The 15058-nt window shown below is 39.3% G+C and overlaps 1 protein-coding gene across 1 annotated transcript in view; it reads right to left on the bottom strand.

The window, feature by feature from the left end:
- ELMO1 (engulfment and cell motility 1) overlaps nt 1-15058 on the bottom strand; it is a 314729-nt gene that overhangs the window by 93521 nt on the left and 206150 nt on the right. The window contains exon 17 of the mRNA XM_018075779.2: nt 12366-12502. Coding sequence (XP_017931268.1) covers nt 12366-12502 — 137 coding nt within the window. The remainder of the gene's footprint in view (nt 1-12365; nt 12503-15058) is intronic.

Here is a 15058-nt window from a genome sequence, read left to right as displayed (position 1 = left end):
CCATGTCAGCTGAGCTGCAGTAGTAGCCAGTGGTAAATATTTAGTAAAACATACTTTTGTAAATGTTAGCAAGAACAATTTGAGGAAATGCTTTCAATTTCTGAAGGAAATTTCTGAAGGCGCTTAAATGCCCCTGAGTAATAACAGCTCAGTTGTCAGAGCTGACAAGTTAAACTGCTTCAAAGGGATCACTGCAGTTCATGGGGAAAGCCTGACTTCTTAAAGTGGCTGCTGAATCCGTTACAAGGATCTTTCACACTTTATTTAACATTAGGAAAAATTAACATTAGAAAATACGTTTTACACATAAAACTACAAAATAATTCAGGTTGTTAGAAATTTCTAGGCATCATGAAGTCCTGCAGACATAGCAGAGCTAACTTCACACTTAAGTCAGGTTCCTCAGGGCAAGTCTGGGCAAGTTTTGAGTTTCTCCAATGATGAAGATTCCATAATCTCTCTGTGCAATTGGTTCCAGTGCTGCACCACTTTTCTTCTTTCACTGTGTACTTCTGAGAAGGGTGTGCATCTTCTCAGCTTCTTGTTCAAACAATGGAAGAAGATACAACTGGATCCACCCTCATGTGCCCAGCCTTTTGTAGGATGAACAAATCTGGTTCCTTCATATTCCCCTTGAATACCACGTGGTCCATTGTCCTTAATCATATTGATGCCCTTTAGTTGGACTAGCTTCATTTCTCTCCATTACTGGGGCACAAAACTGGACACAGTCTTCCACCTGCTGCCTCATAAAGGCCAAGTTGGAGGAAATAATTCCTTCCTCTGACCTGCTAGCTATGCTTTAGCTAATGTAACCTAGCATGTAGTTAGTCCACATCACACAAGGGTGCACTGGTGATTCATGGTACTCATCAACTCACCAACCATCCTACAAGCAAGCACTTAGAATTATATTCATCTTTCTGAGTCCTCAGTTTGCATTGGTAACCACACATCCTCAGCTTTTAATATCAAAGAAAATATCAGAAGAAATTAATATCAAAGCCTTGGCCATCATAAAAATCAACACAGGATACTGAAGTGTTACTCTACTACTAAAATTGAGAAACGTCTACTAAAATCAAGAAGCGTAGAGAAGGAAATTAGAATCATCAAACTCTTTCAAATGATAATAACTAAAGCAAATTGAGCAGCTATGAAACATCCTGTTCTCTGGAGCTTAAAAGCAACAAGGCAATAAAAAACCCCTAGCCCATGCAAAGCTAAATAAGTTTTATGGAGATATTTTCTTTCTTTTCTCGTCAAGTAGAACCACCAGTTTAAAGATTTTGCTTTAGCTGGTACTTTAAAGACTTTACACAGCGAAGGGCCATTTAGGCCATGTATCTAACTGAAACCATTTTCAAGGTACACACACACACACACCATACCTTCTGCCTGAGATTTATCTCCCAGATTGGTGGAGACACCTTTATTCTCTATATAAATTAAACTTTGCAGCCCACTGTATGCAGAATTAGGCTAGATAAAATAATATCCAGTTCTCTGCCATCATTATTAAAATGTTGTCTTTATACCATTACTTGTGAGGTAAGACTTTTTTTGTCCATATAGTTCAATTTTTAGGAATAAGAAACATGATTGCGCGTGTAATTTTGACTACAATTTTAAGAGTGGCCTTCAGATTTGCACTACTGCTGAAAATACAGAGCTGCCAATAACCCCTACCCTGGCTTTACAAATTGGCTTCCAATATTCTACAACCTCAAAGGGTCTTTTCTGATGCCTTAGTCAGCAGGCATCCCCAGCTAGAAGGTGAGAAAAGTTATTAACACCATCCTTAAGACAGGTAGAAGTGCTATGAGCCATGCCATTGCTCCAAGGAAAGAGGACAGACAGAAGAAAAGTCTGGGGAATAATTCTGGTTGAAGTATTGAACAGGGAGAGAAGCTAAAGGAAGGTTCACTTAGAATGGAGAAAGAAATCCAGTAAGATTTCTACATGCAGTCACTAGTTTACATATATGCTTTTGAAAAAATCAGTTATATGACAATCAGATCAATTCATATTTAAAAAAAAGAGAAAAGAACATCACTGAGAATAAAACAGCCCTTTAACAACTTCCAGATCCGTAACTTATATAGATATGAGTTCTTGGAAGGGATCTGAAAATCTTGACAGATATGAGATTCCATCCTTTATCTCACACATCTGATTTTACAAAAACAAGGATGTTTCATTTTTCTGCTTTGTGACTTCACTATGAAGGGCTGATCAATTGCTTCTGAAGAGTCCGATAATGTAACAATGATATGACGAGATGTGTAGTTTCCTTTGGACTACTGTTTAAGTACAACAAAAAGGACTAGGAAGCATTTACTATTCAAGCAGAATGGATACAACTGCAATTTTTAAGTTCTTGCTGATGAAGTTCTCATATTAGCAACACAAGAAGGATAAGTCATTTCCCTAAGACAGAAAACTGATGCTTGAAATCTGAAGATAAGTCTCCAGAGAGAAAAATTACCATAAAATTCAAAGCATGTGTGAAAGCTGTTTCCCCAGATGCTTCTCTTCTAGAAGCATACTTGACATTCTTGATGCAAGGATGGTTCTTGAGCATTTCAGTTTCATGGTCATGGCACGGTATCTTCAACTGACATGGCAAGATCTGTAATCATCTACACAAATGTCTTTTCAAGGATTCTGACACAGAATTTGGTATTTGTTCCTTTACCTCTCTCTGGTGTTTGGGTCAATACACTTACTTGGCATCAAATCTCTTTCCATTCCTGTGCTCAGCTTATAAAGTGATATTCCTCAGCTTTCCTATGTATTACAAGGGGCCTTGCTTCTCTGCTTGCTCATGTATGACTGACATATAAAGGTAACTTGAGGAACTGAGATGGAGCCTCTCAATAAATTACCTTTCAGTCACCTTTCAGAAAGTACGTGCTAAACCCCTCACCTCCTACCCTCCTCTATTTTGCCACTCATCCAGTGTCTGGGAACTTGAAGACAGCTCACATTAGCAAACCAAGGCCCAGTTTAGCCTGTGATCACCTAAGAAAGCTTTTCAAACTAACTGTGCTATAGGTTCCCCAATGTTGGTGCCCTAGGTAACCTACAGAGAGCCATCTCTGTTGGCCCCATGTGCATGGTGTAGACATGGCTTGAAATAGCTGGTGTGGGTAAAGGAGAGAAGAGCCCATCTGCACCCACGCACCGTCCTTTCCTTTCATGCCGGCTCCCAGCAGCCCTCCCCTCCCATATGCCTCTATCACAGCCAACCTTAATTTACACTGGTGCATCGGGTAGCAGGATCAGCTTGTCAAATGCTGGGCAGTTACCTCATGTGCTAAAAATAGAGACAAGCAGCAGCAGTGACTGACTGGCAAATGCCTTTTTAATGGTGACTGACGTATTCAATCAAGACAATACATGAGATGTAAACTGCAAACAATGAAGGACATTTGTATAAGGACAGATGAGACAAAGGCAACAAAGCACCCCGGTTTTGCTTATGAGACATGTATGAAAGATTTCTGCTGCTCTTTTCAACCACTGTGCTATTTAGATTACAATTACTTAACGCCAACCAACAATAATACAAGCTTTTCTGCTACTCCAAGAGAGGCTATAAAAATCTCATTGTCAGCTGTATCATTCACCACGATAACCTCATTTCAATTGAAACAAAATCTCCGAGATATCACCTCTCCCCCCTTCCCTCCCTTTTTTATTTGCCTATAATAAGGTCTATAGTCTGGGGAGCTCTCAGGCTGAATTCCATGCATTGTAATTCACAAAATGAAAATCTGGTATTATATGCCCACTGACATTCACATCACCAGCAATTCATGCAGCAAAAAGCCATATGCCATGCACTTCTGATTTAAGTGTACTACAAAAACATATCCTAGAAAGAAGAAATAAAAATACAGAGACAAGCGTGGTTCCTGGGATCTCATTATTATCCACACTTTTAGACAGGAATGACAGGGGCAATGTCACAAAATATGCTGTTTTGGTGACAATTGCAGTTAGGTTGTATCATTTCCCTCGGCAGCTAACACACTCTACATGGAAGTGAGGCACTTTTTTTTCCAGTGCAAAAGGTTTCTATGGAGTAGAAAAAAAGCGGTTAGCATGGATAACCCACACTCAACGTTTCTCCTCTGGATACCAGGCTTTCCACTCAATCATCTTTTTGAAGGCTGAGAAGTTTATTGGTTTGATCAGCACCCACAGAGATGAAAATGAAGAGAGCTTTGAAAATACGAAGTACCAGCAGTTTTAAAAATTGCCATCTCCAGGGTGTTACATAGACCCGTATGTGTTCTACAGTAACACACACAGTTCACTAGAAACCTGGGGGATAAAATCCACTCTGCCAATGGTGGCTAAGTTTTCCACAAATAAGAGATTTCACATGAACAGCGACTTTTATCACTGAGGAAAGGATAAGACAAGCTGCTGGCCAAGGAATGGATTACACTAAAATGCTCTTTTCCTTTTTTTCTTTCTTTTTTTTTAAATAGCAGATGTTTTGTTGAGACATTTCTTCCTTGCTTTTGGCCTGAAGAATCCTTCTATTTGTTAGCATACCCATCCTGGCATATAAATGGACAGAAAGGACAGAATTCAAGATTTAAAATGCTTTTCCTTTTAAGACTATGCCCTCCATGAAATCATTGCATATGTGATCACTGGAGAAGGATCGTTCAGCTCTAACTACATATGACCCTATTTCTAAAGACTTTCAAAGCCTTGTGGCAAAGACAGAAAATAGTAAAGATATGTTTTAAATGAAAAAAGTCTTTCAACTTGAAAAAATAGTTCATAAGCTACAGAGTGCAGAAAAAGGGCAAGTGTGGCTCCTTACTGCTTCATTAAGCAGCCTAGCAACTTACATTTCACAAATTAATTTTTTAAAATGCATTTGCATTCTTGACAATGCTAGTTCAGACCGAAAAATTTTCAAAGGGAAACAACAAACTAGATTTAAAAATGCAATACTCTTGTTCAGTCCCTTTGAGCTTGACAGTCCCAGCCTTTGGAGTATGAATACTTTAATCTGATTTTTACAGACTGATGCCTCAGTAAGAGGAAAGCTGCATTTTTAGCATCTTAAACACCCCTTCTCAGGTTCCTGCAGCCAGGAGCAACAGACGAGTAATAAAGTGTCTTTGACAAATGCAATGGGACACATTTGGAGACCTGACAGATGTAGATAAATGCACAGAGACAGAGAAGACTAAACAGAACCATTCTGAAATGAGCAGCCAATGAAGGCACACATTTGGAGTACCTAGGCCACAAAAAGCATAGAGGAAACACTGACCAAATGCCAGGGAAAAGTCTTAAACAGGTTCTTCCTACATCACATTAAACTGCACTGCTTAAAACAGACCATTCGTAAGGAAGGGTCTGCTAATGGAATAGACCTAACAATCTTTTTGCACCCCAATTTTGCTCTTCTAAAGGATTTCTACTGTATTTGAAGGGAGCTTTTTTTCTTCAATTAAAAAGTCTCATTTTCTGTGTAAGCTATGCAGTAGACTTGCAAAATGTTAATTGCTATAATTTTTTAATAAATTCATGCATTACACAATTAATGATACAATATATTTATAGCAATTTTCTGTTTCCCATAAAAGCTAATAAAGTGCTATTGGCCTCAGGTGTGAAAATTTGGGATTTAATTTGTGCTAATCTGCCCCAGCCTGGGGAATACTGAATTCATTCTGTGTGAGAATAATTTATTTGCAGTATCCCTGACTGATACAAACAAAGCATTCTCAAGGGAAGGTGTAATAAAGCTAACAGAGAGGTGCAATCATTCCACTAGCCTGGCATTTCCCACTAGTAAAATACAAATAGAACAGCTTTCCAAAGCTTCTCCCAAAAGAAGGTAAATTCATATACTTCAGACCCATAAGAAAACAATAATGCTTTGGAGGGTATCCGTGAAGAAGGTATTTACCATCCCTTTTCCTTCTTCCATTGAATTGAAAAGGAGGTGACAGACAGATTTACAGACTGACCAAAGGATTTTACTTTCAAGTTTGTCTGTATTAATTTTTCTCCTGTTTGAGGTAATGGTTTCTTCCCATTCCTGAAGCTATTACTTGCCATCCTTCTCCAAGCATCCCTGTGCAGTGCAGTGTGTGGAAAGAGGGGCACAGAGAAAGAACCGGTCTGGGGCTGGAGCTGCTGCTGTAGCTGTGGCAGGGTGATGAAGGAGGCTGGAGCAAGTGGCCAGATATCCTGGTTCTGATTTTGACCCTGTAGCTGCTTCACTGCCAAGGTACTTCGAATGTGGGTGCCTTTCCCTCCTTACTGTAAAATGTGGTTTGTCAAAGCTTGGTCAAGCTTGCAAGAGGAGAAAAGTGCAGGATATTGTTAGTGCCACTAGAGGGGATAACTTGAGCGTGCTGGGGACCTGCTGCTGCTCCAGGAGTGCGGCAAAACCCTGCCACTTCCAGGTCAGGCACAGAGCTGCTGTGGCAGGGACTAGCATTAGAACAACGAAATTGCAGCCAGGGGGGCATTTCGGTCAGGATCTGTACACAGTCTGCTCCTGATGTCTCCCTAATTTGCAGAGGACCCAGCAAAGCTAGTGACATCTCCTCTGCCACATTGCTGCTCTGACCCTCTCAAAATGACCCTCTAGACCTTTGTTTCCTCATGGGATAACACATTATCTAATGGTGGTGTTGGCCCACAACACATTTTCACACAAACGTGTGTTTCACAACTCAGACAAGTATGCTTCTTAAGAGCTTGCCCTTGAACATTTAGTCATATTCTGAACCTAGCCTTACACAATCATTCATCCTACAGCTGCCAAAAGCGTGACAACACTAGAGAAGCTGCGAGAAACCTGTGGAATGGCATTTCCAAACTGCCACTGAGAAAGGAAATAGTATTTTTCATTTTTATGTTATGCTTGGTTACCTTTTCTGTTATCTTGTCAGCGAGCAACGAAAAATGTTTGCAGGGTCTGAGCATGAGCCATAAACATCTTTTGTGGTTATCAAATGCCTCAGTGTTTGCCTTGCTATTTAATTACAGGACTCACGTAGGGCATTTATTGTTTGCATCTGTTGCTGCTGTGAGCAATGTCTACTCTTCTGATTACCACACAGGCAGTTTATTATGTGTATACCTGTCAGTGGAATTATCATCTTGCTGAGCAGACCCCACTGGTGCAGGGGGATCCAGTGATGCAGCTTGGTGTGTCACTGAAACAGCCAGATACCACAGGGGCAGTTCCTTAGGATACCCAGGTCTGCCACTGTGAAATGAATGCTAGCTGAATGCTGAAACCAGAGGGTTTTGAGTTTTCTGAGAATGTTTTTCTTATTACAAAATATTTATTATTATTATTATATTCTTATATATTTTATATATATTATATTCTTATTATTAAAAATATATTCTTATTACAAAATAAATTTTCATAAAACATTTAAAAGCTCATGTTTTATACCATGATGATCTCAAACACATGTCCAGAGGGCAAATAAACTAGATCGCCCAGTAATGAGAAAAATGCGTTAGCCAACCTCATCCCACTTTCCTATTCCTTAAAACTGTAGTTTTAGTGAATACGGTAGATTCTGATTTCAAGTGTCGTACACCACAGTACTTTCAATGGTTTTCAGTTTTGGCATCTCATACTTAACTTTAGCCACGCTGAAATGATAATTTGAGTAGTCATTTTTGGCCATCTAAAAACCTAAAACTACGCTAATATACTAATAAAAGCAGCCACATTGTGCCCATTTTCTACAACGCAGCTTCAACACTTTCCCAGGTGAGTAAAAAAATTTTGTGTTTTTCCTTCCACGCTGGGGCTGGGAGCAGTTATTTTTATTCTTAATGTGCTTTTTTAAGATGGCACTACACTAGGTACAGAATTAGCAAATTGTTCATACTGTTCTTCAGGTCTAATAAGACAAGCTATGGCTGGTCCTGCAATTAAAATAACACATTTGCTCACCCTTCCTCCTATTAGTATGTGAACTTCAAAGGTACAAAAAGCAGCCAACTGAAACCTCTGGAAACCATAAGTAAGAGGATAATCTTGTCCCCTACATAATGTCCTACTTGCTGTCTCCTTGTACGCCAAGAAGCAATATGTGTATTTTACAACAAGATCACTAAAAAGATAGTGATCTCAATTAAAATCCTCATTAGAGCAACACAGGTGCATTTATTTAAGAACAACTAGTGGGGATCAATAAAAAATTTTTCTTTGGGAGTATGCTTTCATTTGGCCCCAGGGGGGAATTTTACTGTGGGGCAGGTACTTTGAATTCCACCTATTATCATATTAAAAATAAACGATAAACCCTGAATCAATTTAAGTACTTCTTAGTCTGTGTGGCAGCAGAGCCTGATTACCCTGAGCAGAGCATAGGTGATCCCTGCGTGAGGGAAAACTGACTGATGGGCACCTATTTAAATGGGCATGGTGATGAAGGTTTCTAGATGCTGGAGTGAGAGATAACTCAGTCCAGCTTTCTTACAGTCAGCACTGACTCCAAAAATCAATACACAACGCTTTCTTCTGCTGCAATAAAACATATAGAATTATGTAAAGCTTGGAGACTAGATTATATTTTCAAAGTCATAAACCATGCTCTCTGCTCACAAATGACTGTGGAGGACAGAACTTATAAAGTGTCCTTTGATCATCTGTAGGCTCATATAAAAACAAAAAGGTTTCAAATGGAATTGTTGCCACTTGCATGTCTCTCTACACAACTGCATCTTAATTTCTCTAGGAAACTCACAAGACATGAATTATGTATGTCTTAAAATGTTACAAAAGCATAATATAAGCTTAGTTGCCTGTCTAAATTATTCTATTCAGACATCTACTAGTATATAGAGAGACTGCAATAAAGATTTTAGGTCTGACAGTTATCACACTATCACCACAAGGGATCAAAGGAGTTTTTCTAATGCAAGAGCTCACAAAATGTGTCTGTTACAATAAAAATTGAACAAAGCATGAGACCATAAATGTTTCACTAAAACACCATAAAATTCTTCCAACTATGAGCAAAGTCCTGGTTTAATTATTTTTGAAACTTTATAAATGAACAAATCTATATGAAATCTCCACAACATGAATTGAAGAACCATGATGGCACAGTATGCCATTTTGTCATCAAAAGAAAGTCTTAATATGTAGTTTAAAAAACCCTTGAGAACAGGCACTAAAACCTGAGGGGAAACATTCAATCACCTCACCTCTTTTAGTGTCTGTCATTCCCCAATGCAAGAGAGGAGGAAATAAATCTCTGTATGTGCACACAGACCTCCTACAGACCCTTAACATACCAGCAATTGTGATTAATCAAAAGTTTAAAACTAAGCTAAAAGCCCTTTTTCTTCAAGTATGATTAAAGATCAAAGGAAGTGGTCTAAATTTTTGGCAGAATCTCCAGGTCTCAAGACTTACCATCCAATATACTCAGTGTCCAAATTTGTTTTGCAGGTTTTGGGGGAGGAAGGGAAGGAGGAAGGAATAAAACGAACGATCCCATCAGCCAGGTGGGTAGTAAACCATAACAAAGTGGTGTTTTACACATTACCATGACAATCAAGTTATTGAAACTGAAAAATAGTAACACATGGAGAAGACAGAAGATTTTTTTTTTCACAGTGTAAGGTAAAACATACGCAGGTATTCTTCCCAAGAATGCCAAGGCAGTGGAAGGATTAAAAAAAAAAGGTCCATTTCAGATGCAAGGACCATTTCTTAATGATGCTGCACACCAGGCCCTCAGGGAAAAAAAGGCAAGGCTCTGCCTCCTCCAAGGCTTTTTCTATCTTCTCTCTCTCCTGCCCTACCCTCTCTGGCCCAAGGAGGCCTTGTACATGTCGCAAACACGTTATCTCTGTGCATACCAGGGAGAGAGAGAGCTTGCTCATAGCTTCTCCCTGCGACTTTCTCTGAAATATAGAAGGAAGGGGAAAAAAAAACCTAACATATTTGAGAAGGCATTTTGTAGTCTTCCTAAGCAAGACCAGTTCTAGCTTTCTGTTACAAATACTTCCAAAACTGTACCTATCCCTACACACAGCAACTAAGCTACTGCATCTTGGGAGGTCTGTTTCTTCCCATTCACTTCTGAAAGTATGGGCTGAATGCTCCCCAGGTCCACATGGCCCTTGGCTGCCAAGTTTTCAAAAGTGTCTGCCTAGAAACAGGTACTCTTAGCACACAGGAAAGATGCAGATAGGATACTAACGAGCAGTGATCACCAATGCCTCTTGTCAGGTAAGGATTAAAAATGGTGGTGTTAAGTTTGGTAAAGCCATTGGCACTGGCAGCCGTCACCTACCAAGCAGATGGGTAAACCTTGGGTACCACTATATAACCACTATATAAACCCTGAAGTGCTTCACAAGCCCACAAAACAACGCTGTTTGCTTCACTCACAGATCCCTTTAGACGTTTATCAGCTGAGTAATGCACATCCCCACCACATGTCATTTGAAGTGGGTAAGAGCGCAAAAATCTCCTTATGACTCTAAGAAAGGATTTAGATAAACAGAAAATAATTACAGAACTGTTAGAAATGAGAGTCTCAATAGTTTAGCATTTCCTCCCCTTTATGAAAACAGTTACAAAATCAAGAGTGATTTCTGCAGGCAGAGATCCTGGGACCAGGACCATGCACCATCGTGCCACCACCAGACACAAATCCTAATAGCCCAGTGGCAAATGTTTCAGATTTGCCCCACAGAGTTTCCTGTGTCTTCAATGACACATGCAGTAAGACCTACTGCCAATCTTGCTGAACTCGAAAGAACTGATGGGTGAAGTTGCAGAATTTTTCAGTAACAGAAAACACAAATAGCAAATTAGTCAGATCAGAGAAAAAAACTACCTTATCTCCCATGAATCTCCACAACAATGCCTAACACAGCAAAGTAAATTTCTTTGTTTTCTTTTTAGGGTGGTCTGGGCTGTTATCAGAAATTAAATCATTCTTTTTCTGAATCCCCTAGAATTACTAATAATATTTCAACTCAAGTTGTGGGAAATTATGTAGACAAGTCCTTCAACTTGTCTACATGTTTACAGACAGAAGGCCTGTAAGTAACATGCAGTTGTTAATACATTTATTTAAAACAATTACATATTATGAAGTAGTCTTTTAAGAGTTGCTTTTTTAAGCTCTTGATTTCAACAATCCTACATTGTTCAGTGAATTATCTTGCTATTGCTCCTTCTGTGTTCCTAGATCACTAGATAAGAGAAGTGTCTCAGAAATTCCATGCAAGAACAAGCCTCTAGGTCATCTAGCTACAACAGAATGCACTTTGGACCTCCTTTCTCTCTTTAGCCAGGGCCCTGGTACTGCTGCCAACTAACTTGTCTGAAAGAACTCAGCAAAGGTTATTCCTCACCATGACTTAAGAATTCACCTTCACTCTGCAGAAGAAAATGGACATTGAGACCACTTCAATAACAGACAGTTCCAATTAGAAGTTAGGCATGATCATTCTTACTGGCTTTCACATAACATTTGAATCTGGTGACTTCAAGGCGCTTCTATGGCACGTGCTGACACAGAGAATCAGTCTCACTTTTCATTCTCAACCAATAGTTCTACAACCAGCATCTCCCAGGGAGAAGCTGAAGATCCAGTCAGAGGATCCCAACAAAGATAAGGATGCCAGTTGGCCACAAAAGCACGAGTTTGTCATTCTTACAAAATGTCAGAGATACTGTTCGGCCTCATGACAGTTAAAATAGGATGTCTAAGGACCATTAAGACAGACCTGCTCTTTATGGGTTTTTTGAGGGTGAGGAGATTGGCTGAAGCTTCCAAAATTCTTACCACAAAAAGGGTGAGATACTGAGGAGCATTTTGGTTGGATTTTTATTTGATTTATTTGGGTTTGGTTGTTTGGGGTTTTTTGGTTTGTTTTAGCAGGCTAAACTGCACAGCAGTCTGTCATGATTGTGTCCACTCTTGAATATTTTATCCTGTTAGTGCTCACATGAAATGAAAGGGATGCACAGAATTATCACTGCAGTACTCTCTCTGCATTATTTACAACCTTGGAGGCTGCAGCACTTCAGCATAATATTGCTAACATAAAAAGGCAGAATTTCCCCTCAAGCCAGGATTGTAGTCTCATAGTCTGCAGTGCAATATGACTGAAAAGGTTCTATGAACTTCCCTTATGTCTCCCATTCCCTACCCACCACTTTCTAAATGCTGGCATTCTGATATGCAAAGAATCCGAACAGATAAAACTCCACAGCGTTCAGCAGAATGGGAATTAGTAAATCCCTGTGCCTCTAGGGAAAATATATGGTCTTGTTTCATCATTCTACCCAGTTATTCCCACCCCACTCTTTTTCTTGCCTTGTTAAAGTCCTCTGAAGTTGCCCTCATTTCCTTCCATGTCTTGTTCAAGAGCTGAATGCAGATACAGAAGAACTCCTCAAACGATCTGTCATGGGTGAAGAACATGGGATGGAAATCGTTGCAGGTCTCACTGGCTAAAAACAGAAAAACAAGGGGGCGTGGAATAAGACATGTACATGCAGGAGCTTCAAAAAATAAACATAAAATACAATCAGCCACAAAATTTAAAAAAACAGCATAACTGAGTGAAATCCCAGTTCTTAGAGTAAGGGATGTCAAAACATCATCGTGAAAAGCCAGCCTTGATCTACAGTCTTAAAGACAACAAAACACAGTATAGACCCTGTCTGTAAGACACCAACAGCACGAACAAGAGGAAGCAACTACCTGTTTGCCTGAGTAGTCTCTCAATGTTTTTTGTTTGTGCCAAGTTTTGCTGCTCAGTCCAGGATAGAGGGACAAAGGGAAAAAGTAGAAATCTCCTCATCAAAACAACTTCTGCCACTACTAACAGTATGGTCCATCTTGCCTGATGAAAACCAAACACCAGATCCTATCACTCACAAAATAGTATTAGATCAATGTACACACTGAAATATGAAGCTCTCCTGGCATAGCAGATGATGTACCATACTAATGAATATATCACAGAGGTAACCAGAGAAATCTAGACAGACATAAAGATGAGAATGTAACTGATTAAACTTGTTCTTTGAAAATAACTGGAAACAAAAGCAGCGAATCTTCTATAATCTGTCCCTTATCTGAGACAGAAATAACAAAAAGGAAAAAACCAAAACCAAAAAACAACACGCAAACTTCCTTTAATCAAATACTGGCTTTGAGGAAGAAAAAAAAAAAAAGAATACTGTAGTGAGGATCACGAAATGGAAAAGCAAGAGTGTGCTGTGAGTCTCCTGAAGCAAAGAATAAATTTTCAAAAACTGAGGACTAAAGAAACGCTGGCCTCCGGGCACATATGAGCAACCTGGGAACAGAAGTGGCTTTAGCTAAGAACTGAAAAGAATCTTTAAACTCTGCTGTGACTTGCAGGGCCATCGGAGTAGGTTACCTATTTATGTTCTTAAAAAGATAACAAAAAAAGTAAAATTGATTAAGCCTTTCTTCACATACCTAGTCCCCAAATCTCTCAGCTTCAGCTTTCACCTCTGCATGAGTGCTCCTTTGAACTTGGCAGAAGTCACTCACATGCCTGAACAACATCATCTTCCCTTACTTTAGGATCAAACAGCCACTGCTTAGGAAACTTCCTCCTTTGCAAGAACAGCAGAATTATCAAGCACTGGGATAAATCACTCTTTCCTGAGGTTGAATCTGCTTTCTCCCAGTGGAACTGGAGAATTAGAGACTCTTTTCAAGAGAATGGGAATAGCTCAGGCAGGCTGACTCCCTGCACCAGCTGCAGACACTTGGTCCTGGTACCTTGTCTAGACACAAAACTGCCCTTTCAGTGTGTTTAGTTACCTCTACTGCACCAGCAATTCTGCCATAGGAACATGAATTGTGCTTAGAATCACCTGAACCCTCAAAGAAAAATGCTGTCTGATCTTTCCTAGCATTCCATATTAAAATTATAAAGCAAAACTCGGAAGCTTAATTGCAAATTTGAATCTTAATTTTAACGTCAGATTTACTAATCAATTCTTCAGCTATGTGGCAAGGACAGGAATTAAATTTGGAGCACAGGTTTCATTGTAATCAAGTAAACTCCATTTACTTCAAAGGATTTGCAGTCAAGGGGGAATTAGTCAAAGCAGAGACCTACATTTAAGAGGAACCACTCAATCACTTTTAAAGAATAAAATGCCTCAAGCATGTTTTTCAGAGCACCTTCAGCTTCCATTCACTCCACTGGAGCTCCAAGGGCTCAGCACTTCCAATAATCAGACCTTCAGCTTGTAAAAATGTCAGAGACACAACAGAACAGATTCTCAGAAGGCACTTGTCTTTAAGTCATGAAATACTATAATGATGAGAAGAAATAAAATAACACCAAGCAGAAGAATGCAGCCAGTACCTTCACTGTATAAATCACAGCATGAAACAAGGCAATAACCCTCGACACGCACTGGCCTTTCTGATCCTCCTCAAAGCCTGAGTTTCTCACTGCTCCTGCCCATAAAAATCAATAAATCAAAATTAATGCAAAGGCTAGGGATTCTCAGAAAATTGATCATTGGTTCTAACTCATGCTTCTTATGATAATCAGCCTCAAACTGTATCTACTGTGTTGACTGTTCTGCATGCAGAATCAGAGATGCCAACTCCCCCCACCTTTTTTTTATAAGTAGGCAACAATACTGTGTTTTATGGCTTTCAGTCTCAAAATGGAAGAGTAGAAATCACTGTTATTGATATAAACGGAGAAAGTTAGGCCTGTTAAAAAGCAGGATCAATGTCTTAAAGTAAAAAACAAATCCTAGGAATAATTCAAAACCAAATGATAAACAGCTCCTTCAAAATTCCCACTCATCCGGATAGCAAAGAAGAAAATCCATGGTCTACTTCCATGGTAGTTTTTTGTATGCTATGAAAATTCCATCTAAAATAATACAAAGTAATACAATTCAATGTAAAATCTTCAGGTTTCAGCTCTGGTCACATCTATGTTCTGCTCAGAGTGTTAAAATATCTAATGAAAGATAACCCTTGCCCCAATACTTTCCTTT

This window comes from Manacus vitellinus, unplaced genomic scaffold (assembly GCF_001715985.3).
Source record: "Manacus vitellinus isolate BGI_N305 unplaced genomic scaffold, ASM171598v3 scaffold_3_pilon, whole genome shotgun sequence".
NCBI classification, from domain to species: domain Eukaryota; kingdom Metazoa; phylum Chordata; class Aves; order Passeriformes; family Pipridae; genus Manacus; species Manacus vitellinus.
The sequence above is the reverse complement of the archived record's forward strand: the minus strand, read 5'-3'. Positions and strand labels throughout refer to the sequence as shown.